This window comes from Paramisgurnus dabryanus, chromosome 4 (genome assembly GCF_030506205.2).
Source record: "Paramisgurnus dabryanus chromosome 4, PD_genome_1.1, whole genome shotgun sequence".
In the NCBI taxonomy this organism is placed as follows: Eukaryota; Metazoa; Chordata; class Actinopteri; order Cypriniformes; family Cobitidae; genus Paramisgurnus; species Paramisgurnus dabryanus.
In genome coordinates, this window is record NC_133340.1 from 39,090,318 (window position 1) to 39,114,348 (window position 24,031).

Here is a 24,031-nt window from a genome sequence, read left to right on the forward strand (position 1 = left end):
CAGTGTGGGACAATGGATCCATCAAATATTGTGCTTTTTATTAAAACGCAGGCTACTGCAAATTATTTTGAGCAGAATGTTAAAACCCTTTCCACGGATGACAACTCATAATTGTCACAAGGCTCAGATTTGTGTGCAAATCAAATATCTAATGTAAGCAATATTAAGCTTAGATTGAGACAAAATTTTACTACATTAAAAAGTTTTTTTTTTCATTTAATGTATTTAGCAAAACACATGCTTTTCTTATATTGCAAAATATTTTTAATAAATTATACAAAAATAAGGACAAAAAAGGAAATATACAATCCTGCAGCACACTATAATCTCACATGCTGAGACCGTAACTAGGTTGTATAGCTTTTCGATGAGCTTATCCATAAAATATCCCAGGACCAATGACATATAAAAACAGAGAAAAAAGAGAAAAACAATATTAATGTGCACATTGTAGGCTATGTAACCTTGCAGTTTGACGGGTTTTGCCCTTTAAATATTTTATTCCTTGAGATATTAGAGTTATGTTTAATTACATGACATTTTCGACAATTTATCTGTTAAATATGAATGAACACTGTTTTCACTATTTTTTAAGTTTCCATCATTGAAATTTCTCAGCATCTGTACTTTTAAGACGTCGCACTCACTTCTCTTACAGTTCTTGTTAATACTTCCGAGAAACAAAATAGTACCACCCTTTAAAAGCTTCAATAAATGTCCTATCCTTATCTTTTTGTTGTATTACCGTAAAAAGCACACACGCAACCTCTAATGTACAACCATATAACAAATATGAAAAAGTTCACAATAAATATTGCATTACTGAAAATGAAAGCAGTATTCATCCGCCTGTTTGTTTGGCTATGAGGTAAAGATGGCCGTGGCAAGAGAGGAGGTTACATTGAGGAAAAGCAACACTACGCATTGACACTTTATCTGATATTTTAATAATCTTCTTATGGTCATATTTCAGTTTGTGATTTTCCAGTGAGAAGAATCCTTTACACAGCATCCAAGGTAATTTTCTAGTTAAGTAATTCTGTAGCTGGGCTCTTGCAGTTGTTTCTCAACTTCTGTGTTAGCTTGCTAGCTCTGACTAAATGTATTAAGCATTTGCTACAAATAACAGGTTAATGGCATTCAGTTGTCACGCAAATGTGACGTTTTGGCTTTGGCTCTTTAACATTTTAATGAAGATAAATGTTTAGAAAGCTCGGGGGGTTAACGTAGCTAATATTAGCTAACCGGTCAGATGCCTTTGTGTCAGGTGGAAGTTTATAAACACATTGCCCGAAACTGTGAATAAAATAATACATTTCAACTAATCTATGTATTGGCTTTAAACCCCTCATCTTTGTTATACAAGTAAAATGTTTGGCAATGTTGTTGTGACTCTCTTTCAGTAGCTTTATTCCTCTCACCCGGGAGTTTTCGCGGGGAAGTAGAGTTATGTAGCTCGTGCTAAAGGTTTCCATGGTGACAGGCCAAAAACCTCCACGCGGCTATAAAATCCTCAGTCAGTCAGCGGTCTCCCGCGTTGATATGTTTGTGAGACCACTGGTAGTATAAAGTCGAATTAAAATATATCAAAACTACCTTTAACATAAAATTCTAGACTGCTACACCTTCAGAAACCTAAACCTGCCGAGGTCGTGTAAAAGCGGCTTTGTAGGGGGGCTAGTGTTGACAGTCAACCGGGAAAGTGAGCGGGTTGACCGGGTTAACCGTTTTAACGGTTAAGTTCAAACTACAGCGGCTTAGGAGAACAATAGCAAAGCTTAGTACACAATCCTCATGAAATAGAGCACACAGACTTCAGCTTTCTACAGTAAGTTTCAATTAGATTATACTGACACAATTTTGCCACACTGTAATTGTATTTTGTGCACTTGTTAATTGTTGTATTTTTAAAGTAATGTTATGTACCTACGCATAAGTATTGCGATCTTGGTTATGATATTTAACCTCCTAAGACCTGGATATCATCACATTTTTGTTGTTGTTGTTTTGCACCACAATACTTAATTTTGTGTAACTGGAACCTGTTGTACACAAACATGGACAAATGCACTGCATCATGTTCTAAGAAAATTATTTGGTTATTATATTTATTGGTTCTTCCTAACCCCAAAATAGCTGGTAGAAATCTGAAAAAAAAAGACCAACCAAATCTTGGGTCTTAGGAGTTTAATACTGAATCATGGTGCTGTTCCAGTACCATTTAAGTTTATTACAATGCTTTGTATTTTACAAATGACAGGCTTATGACATGTCACTATTACTAACTTTGTTAAATGTCCAGGTTGAATCAATATTCTTATTTTGAGCAGTGAAGATAATGCTTTGTTTATATGTAATGCCTATTCAGGTTAAGGTTGTCATGTGGCCTATTAATTGTTGCTTGGCAGCTGGTCAAACAAAACTTTATTGGATTAAGCTTTCACATCAAGGATCCGTGTGAACATGTTTCTGAGTATGCAGTTGAGATTTGATTCAGATTAAGGTTTTGTATTTCTTTAGGTAAGTTTAGTGTAAATCGATTTTTTTTTTTTGCTTGATTATAGGATTTTCTGAGCATTCACAATGGCAACAGGTGGCACTCCATTTGAAGAGGGGGCAGATGAGCAGGAGCTGCATAACTGGACCATCCCCAATGGCAGTCTCAACAATATGGTCTTTAAATTAATTATTCTCATACTCAAAACGACAGACCTTTTTTTAAAAACATCAAGATCTATTTTGTATAGATGTCCCATTCTGCTACTATTTAATAATAATGTTTTTGCAGTTTATGTTTATGATTTATTATGTTGGCTTGAGAAAGCTGGATAGACATGCTGATGTTTCACTTAAACTTATTTATGTTGACCTGCCCCTCTCTCAGGATTGGGGAGCACGGAAGGCCAACCGCTCCTCTGAAAAGAACAGAAAGAAGTCTGTCATGTCAGAGAGTCGGTTAACCAATGAGATCTCTCCAGAGTCCACTCCTGGAGCAGGATCACGAAGGTCTCGGACACCCCACTCTTTCCCTCATGTGAGGTACAGCACTCAGATGTCAGTACCTGACCAGGCTGAGCTGGATAGACTTCGTCAGGTCATCAACTTTACAGATCTGGATGAGGTGAGCTGGGACTGTACGAACTCGATCAGGTTTATGACATGCATCCACTGGGGCATTACAACTGGCTGATGTTCTAAGCAGGCTGTTATTTTAGTATATCAGAGATTACTTGAAAATTCAGGCCAGCTCTGAAAAACTATGTAAACGTGCCAGTAATCCTTAAATAAAGCAATGTTTTACTTTTCATCCCAACAGAGGAGTATTGGCAGTGATTCTCAAGGCCGTGTCACTGCAGCCAACAATCAGAGACAACTTTCTACTGAGTCCAAGAAACATTTTAACTTCCTGCCTATTCATGTGAACACTAACAAGAGTAAACAGACTACTGCATCTACATCTGGAGCCAAGGAGCCCAAGAAACAAAGTCCAGGGAAAGACTTGTTTGCCCCAGTGCCAGCAGTGACTAAAGAGGCTTTTAGTGTGGACAGCGCACAGGATTTTGCATTGGATGATGGAAGTGGAGATCTATCCATTGACAGTAGTCAGGTATGTAAGATTAGTTAAAGGAATAGTAAGCATGTCTTTATTTACTCATCCTTATGTTGTTCTAAACCTGTATGATTTTATTTATTCTGTTGAACGCTCAAGAATGAATAATAAATGATGGTAAGCACACAGTTGACGGTACCCATTGACTTCCATAGTAGTAAAAACAAATGCTATGTATGTCGGGTATTGTCAACTGGCTATTTTTTCATAAAATGATTTGCTTTTCAGAATAATAAAAGAAAGTAGATGGCACATCTTCCACGTGTTCTTTAAAATGCTCCCCCTATTGTTGCTGAGCAAAAAAGTGGAGCACAGATGTGTCAGTGAGCGCTCAGAATTTAGGCCAGTTTAAAAATATGCCACTGTCCATGTGAGAGCTCTTCCTTGGTCTCTTTATTTGGTCTTTTCCTCAGCACCTTCCTGTTTCTATCCCTTCTCGTCATTTCTTTTCTGCTCCTCATCTTCTAATCTTTGTGTCTTTGCATTTGCAAATTTACACAGTTTGTTTCTCTCTTCAGGTGGTCAGTAAACTGGTACAGATCCGTGAATATATTGGGAAGGCCACATCCATGAGAGACGACCTGGTGGAAAAGAATGATGTGCCTGCAAACGTGGAACGTCTTTCTCTTCTCATCGCTCACCTAAAGGAACAGGAGAAGTCGTACCTGCGTTTTCTTCAGAAGATGCTGGTCAGTGTTTGGAGATTTGTTTTATATTTATTTGTTATTTTTGTACAAATGTTGTTGTGTGGTGTGTTAAGATTGTTTACATTAAATATGATCATTTAAGCAACTACAGGCTTTGCAGTACTGATGGTATTTTGTTTATCTGAAATTTTTTTTGTTTCATTCAACTCAGATATATCCTCATAATTATATATTTTTTGGCTTTTAAGTTATTGTGTTTTGTCTAGCTCATAAGCTTATTTTTTTATGTATTATCAGTGTATTTGATCAGCTCAACTGCAACAGTGTTCAAGGTTAAGCACCTACTCTTTAAATATCAAAACTATTTTTGGATATAGCACAAAGCTGGGCAAAATCTGTCAAAATCTTGAATCAGACCAGTGTTATGCAGTGTTAGGTTTTGTTCTTAGTGCCACAGGCTTGATTAATGTAGAACCCAAATCTAGGGCATCATGTCGTCTTTCCCCTCAGCGTGTTTTCAGTGTGACCTCGCTTGCTGTGCACGTGTTAGTGTAAATCTCTATAAATATTGTGAATACTTGCATGCTGCTTGATAGTAAAGGCACCTGTCATGAACATTGTTTTATATTATTAGCTTAGCATTTGTACTTTGACCCATAACCAGCAGCATTATTAGTAAGTGTTGGCATTTAAATTGGGTCTGTTCTGAGCCCTGCCCCTCCTCCCTGCGCTTCACAGGCGAGGGAAAATGAGGATGATGATGAAGGTGCCACTGTGGACTCGGCAGTGGGTTCAGGCTCGGTGGCCGAGAGCACGTCTCTTAACCTGGAGCCGCGCTCCGAAGCCTCCAGTGCCACCGTGAGTACTCACAAAGGGCCCATCTCTCCTCTTGATTGCTAAACTGAGCATTGATCAGAATGTTGTAGGCATGCAAGATGGAATGCTGCTTGGATAGGTGCCTGAACAAATAGGAGCTTTGCTTATGTTTCCTTTCCTTTTTTTTCATTTGCATGAAGGTTTTCACCCGTATAGCTTTGGATATGGGTCAATTTTGGAATAGTATGAAAGATGAACAATTAACATTGTCTGTATGTACAGGTGACCCCAGGATGTGTGATGGTATCTCAGCTTTGTCAGTCTAAACCATGTTTTGATCCGATTAAGCAGAGTTTAGAGAGAAATTTGATGCTGAAGCAATGGTGATAAATTGCTGAATGATATGAAAAGGATGCAGCTCAGCAGGTTCTGCATGTTAGACGCTATTATTTTTCCTTTCTCTTTATATATAGCTGCTTTTACTGTAGTTACAGTTGGTTTTATTTTTAGATTCTTATGGCCGTTTCACACGGTACGCGGTAAGCGGCAAAATCGCCGCGCGGCTTCAGCTTTTCTCTTGTATTGGAAGCGTTTTGTGCAGCATTTAGTGCAAATATGTTTATCTTCAACGGCGCCTGTCATGAAGTACCATGTCCGGAGAAGGAATAGGATTTTGGGTGCACGAGGAAGGCGTGTGGACCAACTCCGCGTCACCTCTGTAACCGCCGCCGTTTTGCCGCTTTCCGCACGTCTCCTATTGAAAAAGAACTAAACACTCGCGGTTGCCGCGTACCGTGTGAAACGGCCTTTACTGGCTTATGTTTTGCAAGCAGCTGTCTGTTTAGACAAATAGTGTGCTTATGGCTGTTTCTTCATGTCATTTCAAGAAATGTTTTTATTTTTGTTCCTAATGTGCCTGAAAGCCAAACAATAAGAATTGTTGGAAGATTTAAGAGTTGCTCCAGCTTTTTTTGCCATTTGTGCAGTGGCAGATATATTTAAGTAGTCTAGACTTTTGTAGCTTAGACTATAACATATTTGTTTAATGTTTGAATACTGTTGGGTGTGTACATTGTGTGCTTAATACAATTAAAATAATGGTACTACAGCTACAATGAAGATTCACAATGCCATGCTTTGCAGCAGTGTTGCAGAAATTGTGGCAACATTTCTATGAAGCCCACATTTATGTTATGTATAAAGGGTTCCCACGGGTCCTTGAAATCCTTGAAAGTTTGTGAATCTGGTGGAAAAAATTCAAGGCCCTGAGTAGTTTTTGTTAAAAAATAAAATGCATACATAGATACAGGACATTGAAAGTGCTTGAATCTATTTTATGCAAGAAGTTTTCTGGGAAAAAAATTATTCCCTGTGTAGTGTACCATAATATCATAAAAATTCTAGACATTTTAAGCACACATGTTCGCCGTAAATGCTTATGTCTTCTGTATGCGAATGTTGATTCATAACAAAATGCTTTTTTGCAAAGTAGTGTTTGACACATGAAAACGTCTCGGGTTACGTATGTAACTGTTGTTCCCTGAGAAGGGAACGTAATGCTGCGTCTCCCTTGCCATACTTCCTGCATCCCTGTAACGCCATCTTTGGCAATATTTCAGATAGCGATACACTTCCTGGCTCCCGCACCACCATGTCTTTGTCGTTAAGCCTCATCATTGGTTAAATTTGATATACACATTTAGACACAATTACCCCTGGAGGCGTGCCCAAATTGTCACAGCAGTGACGCAACGCAAGTTCCCTGGAAGGGAACTGTAACAATATATCTTAAAAAAGGTAACACGATGTAACCTTGATCTTACTTGAAATGTGTCCCCACATTTAGTCCTTGAATTTGAAGTTAACTAAGGTGTGGGAACCCTGTGTATATTATGTTAACATTATTTCATTATGTATTGTGTAAACATCAAAATAACATAAATGTGCAACCTTGTAATCGAGTTATAGGCATGTGGGTCATTACCACTTGCCCTTGCTAATGTTCAGTTTTGTTGAATAAGGAAATAGGAAGTGGAATGAGACACAGTCTTAAGAATAATTCACAATGTACTGACTGACACATGCATATGAACACCATCATTCTAAGTTAGCTGTTTTGTCTGTTCATTGTGACTTAGCTTATGAAACCTCGAGTCACTGCATGTTGTTGCTCCACAGTTGTTGTTGTTCTGTCCTAATTAAATATTTCCTTTTTTCTCAGGGTCATGGTGTGTGTGGAGAGCAAAAAGAGGAGCTAGAAAACATGAAGAAGCAGCATGACCTCCTCAAGAAGATGCTGGAGCAGCAGGAGCAGCTTAGAGCACTACAAGACCGCCAGGCTGCATTATTGGCCATGCAGCAAAACGCTGAACAAGCCATAGCAGTGATGGATGACACTGGTGCGGAGAACACACATAATATCATTCTTGGCTTCTAAATGTTTGAATCATTTGGTTTATTTTGTGCATGTTTGTTACAGTTGTTACAGAGACTACAGGAAGTGTGTCTGGCAGAAGCATTACCTCAGAGCTCAATGAAGAACTTAATGATCTCATCCAGCGCTTCCATAACCAACTGCATGATACTCGGGTACACATACACAAAACAGTTCTGTAACTGCATATTTCTTAGAAACCTTTTTTTATTGTAAGGGTCCTGTAGTACCACAAATTTTACAAAGTTAATGTGACCGCTCTGTTGAAAACTGGATGCACTTATTCTTGATATAACACAGCATCACATATTAGTGTGACATCACAAAATTAAAATAAAATAATGTTGCCTGTATCTCTCCTTCTCAGTCACAGACAGTCCCTGACAACCGACGACAGGCCGAATGTCTCTCTCTTTCTAGAGAAGTGTGCCGATCACGCACGACCCATAATTCCCGGGGTCATTTGCCATCATCTGCCCCACTAACAACAGCATCAACGTCTGCCAATGCTAAACTCACCAAACTACAGGAGCTACAGGACAAAAAACAGACCATGGACAAGATCCTTCAGGAGCTTCATTCCCTTAGAGACCAGACCCTAAACAACAGTTCCTGTAATTTTTAATACCTTTTATTGATTTTGTTTATAGTTTTTCTCAGAAGGTCCTGTTGTGTGGTTAAACAAAATATGCCTTTTTTAGGTCAAAGTGTTACTCAGCGTGGTGCACGCATGGGCATATCAGAGCGTCCCTTAGTGCTGGGTAGAGAGGGCAACAGGGCCCGTCCAGCGAGACAGGACTCCTCCTCTTACACACAGACAGATGACAACGCCCATCCTGCTGAGAAACTCAGGTCTCTTTTTCATCTCATTTTCTCACGCTACAGTCTTAAATCCTAAAGCTTGGATGCATGTTTCAAAATGGATGTTATTTATTGTTTGTCTTTTTAGTGGTGTATTTTAATATCTGGTTTGTTCTTCCCTGCAGGAAACTAAGGGAGGTACACAAGCGTCTGAATGAATTGAGAGAGTTGGTTCAGTATTATGAGCAGACATCAGATATGGTGGTGGACACAGTTAACGAGAATGTGAAGGAAGATGATGAGGAGACCGAAGATGGTTCGCTGTTCGAGGCTATGGTTGATTCAGAGCAGGAGAACCATGAACCTGTTACCAACATTAGGTACAGAGAAGAAAATAATGTTTTGCTTAGGCCTAGGCCTAGGCCTAGTTTGTTCTGTGAGACAGCCAAATGATATCAAAAATGTGCAGAAGAATAACCTAAAAAAGGCTTAATTACTTTAAGGAAATCATTGCATTAATTTAAAGTGTGCTAAAACAATATTTATAGGTGCACAATCCATTTTGGGGCAGGAACTAAACACTGCACCTAAACACTTTTGATTTGAGGATTTATTTAAGAACTCTTCAACTGTAGGAAGTTATAACTAATGTTGTTTTTTGTGTGTTTTTAGAAATCCAGCCCAACCACAGACTCCAGGTAACTGGATGGACATGAACAGCCTGACAAAGGCTCATAGTGCCTCCAATAACAGAGATGGACGCCTGAACACAGAGTGTGAGATCAATAACCGTTCGGCAGCTAACCTCCGCAGTCTCAACATCCCCTCAGTCATAGGTCAGACCTCACACTACACAAATCTTAATTTTAAGACTGTTAACTTTTGAAATCAGCATCTTAAAGCATTGTGAGCACCTCTTTAATTTTTCTAAGTAATTTCTGGTTTTATAACTGTTTTTTGTTAGTTTTGTTTTGTACATTTGCATTGTGTTTCTTTCAGAATGCCAGTATAACCGAGACAGGCCTTACAATGGAGTTAAGGATGAAGATGATAATGAAGTACTGGAAGATGATGGGGCGAGAGGGGGAGGAGCAGGAGGAGGCAGAGACACTGATGGTTCAGGTTCCAGTCGAAGAAACAGTCTAGGTCGTGATGCAGATTATGCAGAGAAGGTTCATCGTCTTCAAACAGCCAAACAGAAACTGAGGCAGCTGCAAGAACTGGTGGCGATGGTGCAGGTGAGTGGACATAAACTATGAAAAACAGAAGTTTAAAAACACTTCGTGTTTCGTAAACATACTGTGTGATTGTACTGAAATGAATGATCAAAATAAACATTAAATAACAAAAAAGAAAAACAAAAGTTTACATTTTTATTACTCACAATGCATTGTAGTCATTTTTTTCAGTAGATCATTCTCTTAATGTGCTTTCTGTGTGTAGTCAACCTGATGAAGACTAGAAATGTTTTTTTTTCCTGGGTCTGATATTGTTACTATAGAGTGATGATACGGATGCCACAACACCTAATGAAGACGAGGATTTGAAGCAACAACCCAATAACACCCGAGCAACGGCTCCTAAAATCGAGAGGGACCTTACTCTCTCTGACAAGGCCAGGTTAGTGTGGGTCATATGAACATTTCTGGTATCATGCTTGCTTTATACGTTTAAAAAAACATTTATGTAGCATGTTATTTTGTAAAGCATTACTTTGGTGAAACTTGACTACAGCATTAAAGGTCTTTGTTTCAGAGAGAAATTGTATGAGGAGAAACTCATGCAACAACAGCAGGAACTAAAGCAGCTCCATGAAGAGAGACAGAGACTAATGGACATTCAGGGCAAGATTCAGGACTTGCAGTGGGCTTGCCCTGACCTCCAGGTACTAGGCACACATACACCTGTGATAGAGCTGCCATATAAAGTCTAATTTTTTTCAAGCAATGTTGTGTCTTCTCTCACATTTGATCAGTCGTCTGTGGGCAGCAGTGCCAGCGGTCAGATGATGAGGAAGATTCCCGCAGCAGCTTCTACTCCAGCTTCTGTTCCCTTACACTCCTCTTCCTCAGCTAAAGCCAACACTAGTGGACTTAAACCCACCACCGAGCCTCCCCCGGTCACCATCACTGACAATGAGGTGAGTGTGTGTGGAATCTAAATGAGATTTCCAACCTTTATATTTTTTGGTTAAACAATAACTTGTAAGTTTATTAAGGGATAAAAGACGATCAACTGTGCATTATCACAAAATAAAAAGGGGGTTATTTTGCAGTAATGACTGACTAGTTGTATTATTCCTGTTTTTACACACTTACTTACCATGTATAATGTTTTTATTTGAGATTTATTACTGTGTACATCAAGTGGCATTTGTGCATTACAAAGGCTGTGTGTTTTTATCAGCTTTGGTCAGAGATGCGGAGGCACCAGATGTTGCGTGAAGAGTTGAGACAGAGGCGGAAACAATTGGAGAGTCTGATGGCAGAACAGCAGAGGAGAAGCACACTCACTGACTCTCCATTTAGGAGCGACACACAAGATACTCAGCCGTACAGTCGTGATGAGAGGTAATACATAGTCTTGAAGGATTCGACTTGATCTGTGCATTTCTTGTAAGTGTCTGAAAACTGATTGATAACAATTGCCTGTAACCACATTGTTTGCGCACATTTATGATGCATCATATCCTTTATTTACAAGAATTTAAAGTTTGAAATTTGAAAGTTCAAAATGTTTTGTAGTGCCTAAAATATCAGAAGCTCAGATTTAAAAGCCACTAAATGCCACCATTAGAACGAGATAATGATATTAACCAAATTGCTTCAAATTCATGTAATCCTCCCCACAGGCCATTCAGAAATACCAGTTTGTTGGCAGAATCCATAGAGTCTGATAAAATAAAGTTCATTTACAAGAAACACATCAGACGTTTTGCATCAGGGTTTTGCATCTGAGCTCTTCATATTTATGTTCAAGATTACAAAAAGACTTTGAGTTGTGTCACATCCTGACCTCTTATATATGGGATTCCTGGTTTGAGAGGCTTAGAAATGCGTAGAATGGTTTCAGTAGGGGCTAAAACTTTGGCACACAGTATAAAAGGGGCTTTGTTTTGATACTGATTTCCATTTTACTTTTGTTTTTTGTCAGAACTGTTGCTACCTGGGGTGGTTCAACACAGTGTCAAGATGATGATGATTTCTCTGAAGTGGGGGGTGAGGAAGATGATGACGAGGATGTACTCGATGAGGGTGAGGAGTCCAGTTCTACTGATGAGATGCACACGTGCTCCACCAGAAAACAACGCAACTACAACAGGAACAACAGAGATTGGTACAATTTCTTCAAACACTACACCTTTGTTTACAGATCAGGCCATGCTAGTATTAGTTACACTGCCTTTTTGATTCCTGTAGTCTGAAGGTTCACAGGGAGGTTAACCGAAGTCCTTCCTCCCGTGAGTCAAGGAGTCATTCCCGTCAGCAGCAGAATTGTGAGCGGGGAAGTTCCAGTCGGGCCAGGCGGCAAGAAAACCTGCGATGGGCAGCAGATCTGTCTCTGTCTGAGGGCACTGCACCAGCACATTGGCAGGAACAAATCACACATCTGCAGAAACAGCTCAATTTCAGCACCACCATGTGCCAAACACTGCTACAGGACCAACAGGTCAGTGTTGCAGACTGTTTGTATACAATATTTAATTTGTTCTTCTTCTGACATTTCTCTTTCTTTCTTGCATCTAGACCCTTTCATACATGCTGCAGACTGTACTGACAGGTCCGTATGGTGTTGTGCCCAATAATGTGACCTCTCCTCAAGTCCCTCTCATCATGCACCAGCTAAACCAGTGTTACACACAGCTGGCTTGGCAGCAAAACAACGTTAATCGGTGCGACTTTTAAGTTTTTTTTTCTCCAAAAAATGAGACATCATTAAAAGTATATTTGCTTTATGTTGTCAATGAAGCTGTTGCATTTAGTGTAGATAGGTCTAAACAACTGGACTTTTTGAAATGCATTCCTTTTTTTTTGTTTTCCTGTCAGGTTGAAACAGGTGCTGAATGACGTGTTGCGGCAACAGAATCAATCATGGTCAGGGCAACAGCAACATCAAAATGCTGCACGTGACTCTGTATCTCCTTCACTGTTCTTAAACTTCCCACCTGTCAATATGCCCGGATTCCAAAACTTTTCTCCTTTCCCCACTGGTACAGTATGCTTATGACACTCAAGATTGAAATGATATTGACCTTGAAAATACTCTTTCGTCTATTTATTCGACTTTTTGCTTTTCTGTTTTTAATTTTTTAGGCTTTAATTTGAGTCACATGTTTCCCTCCTCAGCACCAGATTTCCAGCAGAACCAGGCCAGTTCAGATCAACAGCATGACCCAAACATATCCCTCAAAACTGAGTACATGAGTTTCCCCCCTCCACTGCAAAGATCCCCCCTTAACAACTCTGAGAAACGGTACAAATGGGTTTCTGTGTGGATGTGATCATTTATTCAACTCTGTGTTCAACTAAGAATTTGTAACCTGTAGAAAAACTTTTTTATTGTGAACCCAAACTCATAATATAATTTGAGAATTAACCCACAAAAACTTGATACATTTTGTTTTTCCTTTACAGGTTTCAGATTCAGCCTGATAATTTCTCAGACCCTCATAACTGTAGCTGGTTAAACTCCTCTCTAAATTGCTCCGATCAGAGACCCAATCAGAACTCTCCTGGCCCTCATCCTTCCACCTCTCGGGATCAGTCCTACATTCCTGACTCCCAAGAGTCTGTGAGCAGCCTGCCAGACCAGGCAGACCCCACCACTGTCACCAAGACCTTCAAAGCAGGACGAAAGGCAGCGGCACAGGCCAGTCTCGCGTCCAGAGACAAGACGCCAAATGCAAAGAGTCGTCGCAAGAGGGGCAGGGGACAGAAAAACACAGGTGTGTTGGTATTTGCAGGAGGCAAAATCAAAAGAAAGCAAACCTTAAAAACTTTTTTTTTTTTTTGCTTCTGTACTATGTACAAACTCTTTATACAATTGCACACACAACAGAAGGTCAAACCAATCACCAATTCAATAAAAAAATGCTGTTACTTTGTCACTTCCTTTTAGCTGCTGTAGAAAGCGACAGCGTTTCAAGTGATGCTCACTTTGATCAGGACAGAGATCGCTGCTCTCAGGTTAAACGCAAAGATCTGAACCAGGGGCTGCTGGACAAACTCACACAAGAGAAACTTGACAGCAAAATGCAGACAAACAAGCCAAACGACCTCACATCTGGTACAATGCTTTATTAATACTACTGCAATATATGTTAACTTGTAGCACATGTCGGTACTTTTGTCATATAGAATCTGACTTCCTAAAATGAGTTGTTAATGTATTCATCAGGACAATTTTTTCATTCTCATTTGTTTTGAACATCATCCATCTTATGTTCTGTGTTTCCTCATGTTGTTTTAAATCATCATGCTCACTTTCATGTGGGGTTTTGTTCCTGGTTTCTTCACAGCATATGCTTGGAGAACACCATTTCTGTCTAACAGAATTGCATGCACTGAAATCCCAGGTAACTTTTCACATTTGTCAGCTCACTAACCTCATTAACAGTTTCTTTATCTGCATGTTACCTTTGTTTGCTTTCATGGTTTCTTTACTGTGACAACATATCAAGTTGGTCATTCAATCATCATGGCACAGAATCTCACACAAATATTATAGATGCAAATGTGTGTGTATATACGTGGAAGTTACTACATTTTTACTGTATTTTTAACTGTAAAAGGTTGTTTTTGCTGTCATTTTTACAAAATCACTAAAGTGCATTTGCACGTGCAAGAGATTGAATAACTGCATCCAGATAGGTTATCGTTTTTCTTTTTTGAGTGTTGACATTAGATAGTTCTGAGCACGGTTTTGAGTATACAGTAGATAACGTTTTTTTTTGATAACATTAAATGACTGTTTTCAGACTTTGAAGTATGCTTGAGGCCATACCACGACACACTTTAAATTGTAAAATATTGTTTAAATATAAAGCATGGCAAAAGCAGATGATGATGTACATAAACACTTCCAGTACATCATTTGTCCTTTTTTTTCACTTTGTTCTTGTACATCATTTATATATTTCTCTTGTTTAGATGCAAGCAGTGATTTCTCTCTCTTTGAGGCCCTGAGAGAAACCATCTACTCTGAGGTGGCGACTCTGATTTCTCAGAATGAGTCTCGTCCTCATTTCCTCATCGAGCTCTTCCATGAGCTTCAGCTGCTCAATACAGACTATCTGCGCCAGAGGGCGCTATTCTCACTACAGGTACAATACACAGCTATTCACACGTTTCACTTTTTTTTTAATTGATTGTTACATAAGGAAGATGTTTTAGGGAATGTTTGTAAACAAAACAAACTGCCCCATCTCGTCAGTAAACCCTTGATTAGTAATAAATCGGCATCAGCTGCTTTAAGATGGAGCGGCATTTATTGCACAGAACGCAGTTCACTTACAAGCGGGGAAATATCGCAGATGAATCGCCTGTGATTTTGAATGCAAGATTGCCTAGCTTTTCAGTGAAATACGGCTCTGTGTAATAAATGCCGCTCCATCTGAAAGCAGCTGATGGCGATTTACTACTAATCAAGGAACCGGGTTTACTGACGACAATCGCGTGCGATTTATGGTGCAGCCCTATTTGAAATTTGTACAGTAAGTTGACTTCAGTATTGTATCCTAATCTCTTGGCTTTTACCACAAGGACATAGTTACAAGGCACCTGACAGAGAAGAGCGTAGCAGATGAGCAGGCATCATCTTTGGGTCCGGCTGTGTGGGCCACAGGCTCTCAGTCAGAGCTCACACCCAGCGAAAGCCTGGCCACCAGTGAAACTGTAAGATATTTTTTTCCCTGAATGATTTATTTTGTATCACACAAACTCATTTTGTTTCTTGATATTTTTAAGGAGGCATCCGAGAAGAATGTGACAATAAAGTCCAGCTGTGGAGTAAAAAAGACATTGGACAGAGAAAACACAACAGATAATGAAAGCCTGCTGTCGACTTCATCCAACCTTGAACCATTTGCCAGTGACGACTTGGGTAAGAAGACCGGCCCGCTCGTTCATGTACAGATACAAAAGTTAGCTTGCTTGCTTTGCCGGGTGGAGTTTTGGCTGATTCTTGGGATACTTTCCTTTCTCTCTCCCTCTTCTTCCTTACTTTAATCTATGCTCCTGTAGGTAACACAGTGATTCATTTAGATAAGGCCTTGGCCAGGATGAGGGAGTATGAACGCATGAAGCTGAAGGCCGAGTTTAATACAGATAACTCAGAGCATGGCCCTGGAGCCACAGCCGCTGCTGTTTCGGCACCCATTCAAGGTACCGCCAGAGTCACTGCCGTGCCAGGATCAGCTGGTATATTGAGAACTGTGCTGATACATGATTTTCTGTCTGTTTTAAAGGAAACAGGCTTTCATGACCTTTAATTTATCTCTTGCTATACACGGTTATGGGGTTAGGTGTTTAATCGGGATATGCTAAGGCTTTGCTTGCTCGAAACAGACATGTAATAAATGTTTTTACTTCATGTTTTCTGATAAATCCAGAACTCAGTTGCTTGTCTTTTCTACAGTACATGATAGTATATGATATTATAAATCCTATGTAGATTTTCTAAAAGCAACGTTAAGTTTAATGATATGGTGATATGTCTATATGAGTCAGTCCTATATTATTGTTGCCTATAATTTTCTCCATGTAAAAGATTTTGGTATTTCAGAAAAAAATTGTCAATGATGACACCATCCAAAAGTTTATTTCTATAATCTAAATCTGTCTCTTTGTGTTCAGGTGCTAGTCACTCGTCTGCAGACACGCACTGTCCTCAAATTGACACACAACAGCTCGACAAACAGATCAAAGCCATCATGACAGAAGTTATACCATTCCTAAAGGTGAGTTTGTCTAGGTCTTATTTTAAATCTATAAGTAAATACACATTAAAGCCGCAGTTCACAGACTCGCTTTCTTGCACTTCTGTCAGGAACATGTTGGTGAGGTGTGCTCGCACCAGCTGCTGACATCTGTGAGACGCATGGTGCTCAGACTAACTCAGCAAAACGACGAAAGCAAAGAGTTTGTGCACTTCTTCCACAGACAGCTTGGTGGCATCCTGCAGGTAACACACTGTCATTACTGCCCATCAAACCTTTCGTCTGTCTGTCTGTCTGTCTATATATATTTTTTTAAATATCGTAAGTAAATATGTAAACCAAAACAACTTGCATTACATTGAAGCCATGTGTACTCTGTGAATCAAAAACATGACCTTTGAGCTGTTAATGCAGTGCTTTTCCAATTGAGCTACAAAAACAGAATTTCATTAAGGATCTATGAATTGTATGTGTGTGCGTGCACAGGACTCGCTGACTAAGTTTGTCGGCCGGCCGCTCCAGGACTGCGGTGAGGACCTTCTGGTGGAGATCTCTGAGATACTTTTCAATGAGCTTGCCTTTTTCAAACTGATGCAGGATTTAGACCAGAACACCTCCAAAAACAAAGACCGGACCAAGAGACGCTCAGACAACGCATCCCCAAAGCCTTCACCCAGAACTGAGGTAGAGATGACGACTTGTGTGAATATTGTGCCTTAAAGGGATAGTTCGGCCAAAAATGATATTAAACCCATGATTTACTCACCCCCAAGCTGTCCGAGTTGCATATGTCCATCGTTTTTCAGACAAACACATTTTCGGATATTTTATAAAATGTTTTAGATCTTTCAGTTGATTAAATGTAATGTTACGGGGTCCACGACCTTCAAGTTTAAAAAAAGTGCGTCCATCCTTCACAAATTAAATCCAAACGGCTCCAGGATGATAAACAAAGGTCTTCTGAGGGTAATCCGCAAGGTGGTGTTGTAGAAATATCCATATTTAAAACTTTATTAACGTAAATAAATAACTTTCGGTAGCGGCGCCATCTTAGTCACGTCCGCATTCAGGATGAGAGCTTACGCAGCCTACGGAGGCTACTCTGCTGCTGCTCTGTGCCCCCGCCCTCCGAATTTGTCATACATCACTAAGAAAAGTGCGTACACTACGCTAATACTCTCTCCTGAATACAGAGGAGTCTAAGATGGCGGCGCTACCGGAAGGTAGTTATTTACGTTAATAAAGTTTTAAATATGGATATTTCTACAACAACACCGCACGGATTACCCTCAGAAGACCTTTGTTTATCATCCTGGAGCCGTTTGGATTTATTTTGTGAAGGATGTACGCACTTTTTTTGGACTTGAAGGTCGTGGACTATGGTTGGACCCCAAAACATTACATTTAATCAACTGAAAGATCTAAAAAAATTTCTAAAATATCCGAAAATGTGTTTGTCTGAAAAACGATGGACATATGCAACTCGGACAGCTTGGGGATGAGTAAATCATGGGTTTAATATCATTTTTGGCCGAACTATCCCTTTAAGCAAAATCTCTGTGTTTGAGTAAGAGATTTATCAGTATGTGGTGTTTATTCAGGAAACCAAAGTGGTAGAAAGAGAAAAGACGTTCTCGCCATCGTACTTCGATGAAGATAAAGTAAGTTAGTTTAATTGTTGATATATTTGCATTGATTCTAATGAATCTTACAACATAATTTACAGTTAAAGAGCAGTAAAACTATTAGTATTTTAGATGAGTCATTAGCTAGTCAGTGTGTGGTGTTAGGGTTTGGGAAATTTCCCTTATTTTCAAATCCCAAAATTAATGGGTATGAACCAGTGGTTATCAGACCTGCAAACTTGTCGCTTTTCGGCGACAATCGCCGTTTTCTTGGTCAATTGGGTCATTCACGTGAATCGCATAGAACCGGAGAGTTTTTTTTTTTAGGTGTGTGGGGGGGGTCGGAAGGCTGCCCTTTATCTGAATGCAATGCGGGCTAGAATTGCCAAACATTATTGGATAATTCTTATACTTGACATTTCTCTGGGCCAATCGGAATCTTAGCATGCTTTCCTCTGGGCCAATCGGAATCTTAGCACTTCCTTCAGAATCTTGAAGACAGCGCGGTCCTTTGGATGAGAGACACACCTCTACCACGCGAGTCTGATGGACACTTTTAACGTGAAGGAACCATCTTATTTGAGGTAAGTCAACTTTTTTGGACCAAAAACGACAACTAGTTGTTTGCCTGATTTAATTAGCGTTAGCTACCGCTTATATTGTATTTTTAGGAACGAGTCAACGCCGAGTAATGCACAAACGTAGACCTTGCATAAAGTTTGCCTATGCTTCGAGCAAAATGACTAATGTTAGCTAACTTAGCAGGACGAATGTTAGCTAGGCTTATGGTTACCCGGGTGTTCTGCCCGGAGTTCCGAGATATACGGCTACTAATCGAATTCTGAGCTAACGTTACCCTGAGTAACTTATTCATTATGGTGGCTGTGGTGCGCGCTTGCGCAGGCAGTCGTTCGTGGTGTGGGTAAATGTGACTGTTTACACAACAGCTGATGCGAGAGTAATGTTAAAGGAAAACCCACCCTTTTTCAACATTTTCCTATGTTTTTACCTCAACTTAGACTAATTAATACATACCTATTTTTTTTCAATGCATGCACTTAATCTTTCTACATCGCGTTGTGAATGTTTTAGGATTTAGCCTAGCCCCATACATTCCTGGTGGCTGTATACCTGGTAAACAGTTATTTTTAACAACATAGGGCTGTTTAGATAAAACAATCTGGCGAGCGTGTTGTCCTAGGATAATACACCAACAACCAATTTCTGTATAATAAAGGGCTACATTTTGCATCAAAGTCTGTCAATCAAATCTTTACATTGTATTGTTAGTTGAATTTACATTATGAACACTAGCACTTTGAGATTGTTTATTTAATGTAAGGAGCCCTACATATAAAATGCATTATTATTATAATTATTGAACAGAAATGTATTTTGATATTCACTGCATATCAGCCATACAGTATGGAGACACGTTGTTTTATCATATTAGTCCTATGTATGATAGTTTGCAAGGTTATATTTTAATGATTTTAATTTACTTTCAGGCAATGGTTCTGGGCACTTTGGTGGAGCACTCACTGCCATTCACAATGGCCCGTCATCGTCAACCTTGCACAGACGCCGGCTGAGGACAAAGTGGCTCTGTCGCACGAAGCTTTCACGAACATCAGCAAAATATATTTTTTTCATTTCTGTCTGTCTCTTGTTGTTTTTTATTTCAGTGTCATGCTTCACAACACTTCCAGGCGTTTCCGTGAGTTGTAAATAAAAACATTTGTAAAATATTAAATGTGTCATTCTCTTTAAGCTTCAAGGATGTTTTAACAATGTTTTTTGATTAAAGTATGCTGATTTTTGTTAAGTCACGCTCAGAATCATATTAAAATCACAAAAATATAGAGCTGGGGTAACCCTATACCCAACCCCCCCCACCCCCCACCCCCCGTGCGTGCAACACTGTCACCTTTTTTACTCTGAGGAGTTTGCAGGTCTGGGTTATATTTGTAACAATAACCAACAATACATTGTATGGGTCAAAATGACAGACTTTTATTTTATGGAAAAATCATTATTAAATAAAGATCATGTTCTATGAAGATATTTCTTTAAATTTCCTACCGTTACCAAACTTATTTTTGTGAGTGGATGCATTTCTTTGGACAACTTTAAAGTCGATTTTCATTAATATTTTGATTTATTTTCACCCTCAAATTCCAATTTTTCAAATAGTTGCATCTCGGCCACATATTATCCTATCCTAACAAACTATAAATCAATAGAAGGCTTATTTATTGTATGAATCTCATTTAAAAAAAATCCCCCTTATGTGACTGTTTTTGTGGTCCAGGGTCATGTTTTTTTTTGTAATGGTTAATGTTTTACAGATTTCTCACGTTTTCAATTATAAGTATAGATCATATTTGATATTTTAGGTACAATGGAGGTTTTGAATCCATGAGATTTCAAAATCAACTTGTGATTGTTGCTGGTTAGGACAAGAACTTGTTTACACTGACAAATGTCTGTATTACTTGTATGTATTACTTAATGCTTGGTTAGATTTCTGTGAATCTTAACGGTTTTGCTGCCAATTTGCTTTGTTGTTTTCTTCTCAGGAACATGATGAAACAGAGCGGGGAGAGATGAACCATGAGAGAGAGGAGGAGAAAGATACACAGAGCAGTGAAGCATCTGAGGTGGAAGAAGAGGATGGAGATGGCCTTCCTCTTTCTATAAGTACGTAATCCCAAAGTATCCTTTAGTTGTGTAAGTTGTTGTATACATAGCTTTTCAAAATATAATTCATTTACTCCACTCCACTTTTTTTGAAAATATGCTAATTTTCCAGCTCCCCTTGAGTAAAATATTAGATTTTTACTGTTTTGGAATGCATTCAGCTGATCTCCGGGTCTGGCGGTACCACTTTTAGCATAGCTTAGCATAATTCATTGAATCTGATTAGACCATTAGCATTGCCATAGAGTTTCGATATTTTACTATTTAACACTTGACTCTTCTGTAGTTACATCATGTACTAAGAATGACGGCGACCGAAAATTGTCCCCTTGGTGACTTTCAATAGCAGGGGATTATTTTCGGGCAGTGCGTAATATCATTGCGCCTTTTGCAGCCATGTTACAGCAGTAAAGTCCTTGATTATTACGCCAGAATGAGAATATTGTTCCTAACCATATCTGCCTTTTAATTTTCCGTCGGTCTTAGTACACAATGTAACTACAGAAGAGTCAAGTTTTAAGTAGGAAAAATATCCAAACTCTTTGGTTATTTTTTAGCGCTATGCTAATGGTCTAATAAGATTCAATGGATTGTGCTAAGCTATGCTAAAAGTGCTAGCGCCAGACACGGAGATCGGCTGAGTGGATTCCAAAATGGTAAAAATTAAATGTTTAACTCCAGGGGAGCTGGAAAATGTGTATATTTTCAGAAAAAGTGGAATGTCCTTTTAATGGATTGACCCGACTAATATATTTGTCTTTCACAAGTTAAAAAAATATGATTTAAGAAAGAACTTAAGTCTTTAAATATATACCATTATGACCATTAAACAGTCACTTATAAGATTTAGCTTAAGGTTAGTCGTCTTTATCAGCTATAGGTAGAAACTGTTCTGTAATGTGTTTGTATTTGATAAGAACTTGCTCTGTTACTGTTTGACTTCTTGCATGTTTGCCATCTTTTTTTTTTTAGGCCTCTCTAAAGCAGAGACGCAGGCTCTGTGTAACTATGGCAGTGGAGAAGATGAAAACGAAGTAGAGGAGATTGAGGATTTTGAGGCTGAACCTGATGAGGTGCAGACGTCACTACAAGCCAACATGGACAACACTATTGAACAGAGACAGGTGTGCTGTAACATACCCGTGAGAACAGACACAGCTCAGAGCAAATAATAATGATAATAACCTGTTGTGTTTTTCTAGGGCTCAGCTTTACCAGATGAAATTAACCAGGACACAACATCAGACCTAGAGAGCAACCAAGGTATGGCTAGATTTTTTACTGTTTTTTACTTTGGATTTATATATATATATATCAATAAACTAAAAACAAATTGTCTTCCATCCAGTGAGCAGTGAACAGTCCGAGTCCATAGATAAGGTTGAAGCTCCAGAGGAGTCTAGAGAGGAGGTGCAGACTCCACCAGGAGAGAGAGAAGAGAAAGACGGCTCTACTGTTCCTTCAGCTCAGGAGAGTCCTCAGGGTTCAGACACAGCCAGTCCTGACACAGACTCACCGGTCATGATCAACACTGATGTAAGTCTCTATCACTTGCATCACATCAGCATACTGTTTGTGTAGAAAGCACATCTTTATTGTGTTGTATGCATTAAAACAGGAGGCTGGATCTGGAAACACCAGCCAGAAATCAGACGAGGAAGACTTTGTGAAGGTGGATGATCTTCCTCTTCAAATGTCTGTTATGTGTGAGGTATGTTCCGTGTGGGTTCTCTAACATAGGAATGGGTTACTGAGTTTAGAGTATTTGTAACTTTTCTCTATTTATGTTTTGCTTTTAATACTTACAGGAGGAACTTTGTAAGAGGATCACAGAAGAGCAACAAAATAATAACCTAACAGTTGAGATTTTGAATGAAAATGCAGATGGGCTTACAGGCTTGATTGGAAACGCTGAAGCACTCAAAGAGCCTGGTAACTAATCATGTTTACTAAAAACTTAACTGTTACAAACAATCACTTAAATTAAGTTTAACAGACGCATATGCGGCTGAATGTGTCCGGTGATATTACGCAGTGCCCGAAAATAGTCCTCTGCTATTGAAAGTTACCATGGGGACTATTTTCAGGCACTGCGTAATATTATTGCCCCTCCAATAGCCATGTTACGGCAGCAAAGTCCTTGATTTAAGCCATATCTGCCTAGAAAATTTGCAACTTTACATTTTCTGTCAGTCTTAGTACACGATGTAACTACAGAAGAGTCAAGTTTTAAATAAGAAAAATCTCAGAACTCTTTGGTTAGTTTTAGCGCGATGCTAATGGTCTTATCGGATTCAATGAATTATGCTAAGCTATGCTAAAAGTGGTACCGCCAGACGCAGAGATCAGCTGAATGGATTCCAAAACCCAAAGTTGTGTGCTCCAATGTGACTGGATTTAGTTTTTCACACTGAATTTATTTTTCTTTCTTTTCAGAAACCATTGGAGCCCAGAGTGCATGAGTATGGCCTTTTTGACTTTCCTTACTACACTACAAACCACCATTCATGCAACATTAACGTACAGTGAGCTTTAATCACTTAAGAGCAAAAGCTAAATCTTGAATTAGCAATCGGCATGCCATCTAACAGATTAAGATTGTATAGGTAGTTTTATTTTGAATGTTTTATGAAGAATGTAGGTGTTGTTTGATACACACAGGTTTTTCTTTAAGCCGTTCTGTAGTCTGTTATTATATATCTGTATTTTTCTTTATTAAGCCAGGTCTCTGACATCAAAAGTTCCTACAAGCACTAAAGTTTAAAGAGATGCAATATGTTCTCATTTGACATGGTTATGCTTCAGTCTCTGTTTCTAGAATACTATGTACCTCAGAACTTCAAATACATTTGGGAAAATATCCAGAATGTGCATTTAAAAATATTGAATAGAGTTGAATCACATGCTAGCACTGATTCTGTTCTCCCGTTACTGCATTCTTTTAAATGCTCTTGCTTTTTATTTTATTTTTTAAGGCTTGTTGCCCAATGCTTGGGTTCTCGCCCTATTTCACCTCATGAAATTCCCTGTCTTAAATTGTAATTTAAAACAAATAAAACATTGATTTTTACCCTTTTGTTGTAGTGATTGATCTTTATTTAGCAAATCATTCCATTGCACAGTATTTTTAGATTGTTGTAGTACTCAAATCATATACATTCATTTTTCTGGTTAATCAAGTTTCCTCTTTTGGTCGAGGTAAAATCATTAGTTCACACAGTGATGAGGTTAAAGCTGGCACACCAGTATTGAATTATTCTACCGTGCTCATTTTTATGTATACAAATAAAAATATACACAAAACCTAAAATCACATTCCAAATATTTGCTTCATTTAAAAATATATATATATACAAAATGTAGTAGTTAGGGTTCTTATAATAGCAATTACTTCATTACAAGGCTCGTTGGAATGCTTGATTCTGACTGGCCAGTTGCAACACTTGCAGGTTTCTTATTCCC

The 24,031-nt window shown here is 38.9% G+C and overlaps 1 protein-coding gene across 6 annotated transcripts; it reads left to right on the forward strand.

Annotated features, from left to right (window-relative positions):
• Window positions 1-861: 861 nt before the first annotated feature.
• On the forward strand, window positions 862-23,639 carry pcm1 (pericentriolar material 1). Of its 6 annotated transcripts, none has more exons than XM_065254508.1 (40): window positions 862-1,017; window positions 2,565-2,673; window positions 2,885-3,121; window positions 3,317-3,607; window positions 4,129-4,299; window positions 4,996-5,115; window positions 7,295-7,472; window positions 7,553-7,662; window positions 7,875-8,121; window positions 8,209-8,359; window positions 8,494-8,688; window positions 8,981-9,144; window positions 9,308-9,546; window positions 9,810-9,928; window positions 10,064-10,193; window positions 10,284-10,448; window positions 10,715-10,878; window positions 11,462-11,644; window positions 11,728-11,977; window positions 12,055-12,200; window positions 12,355-12,518; window positions 12,622-12,781; window positions 12,943-13,253; window positions 13,427-13,594; window positions 13,827-13,883; window positions 14,458-14,630; window positions 15,070-15,201; window positions 15,274-15,409; window positions 15,550-15,690; window positions 16,162-16,265; window positions 16,355-16,489; window positions 16,731-16,928; window positions 17,846-17,905; window positions 20,449-20,569; window positions 21,542-21,693; window positions 21,772-21,832; window positions 21,918-22,105; window positions 22,188-22,280; window positions 22,378-22,501; window positions 23,006-23,639. In XM_065254508.1, exons 2-40 carry the CDS (start codon window positions 2,584-2,586, stop codon window positions 23,029-23,031), a joined length of 6,054 nt encoding a protein of 2,017 aa, XP_065110580.1. In that variant the 5' UTR covers window positions 862-1,017; window positions 2,565-2,583; the 3' UTR covers window positions 23,032-23,639. The 6 variants fall into 6 exon arrangements, with proteins under 6 accessions (XP_065110580.1, XP_065110581.1, XP_065110583.1 ...); XM_065254509.1 differs by having other exon boundaries at window positions 12,655-12,781; XM_065254511.1 differs by lacking the exon at window positions 17,846-17,905.
• Window positions 23,640-24,031: the final 392 nt, after the last annotated feature.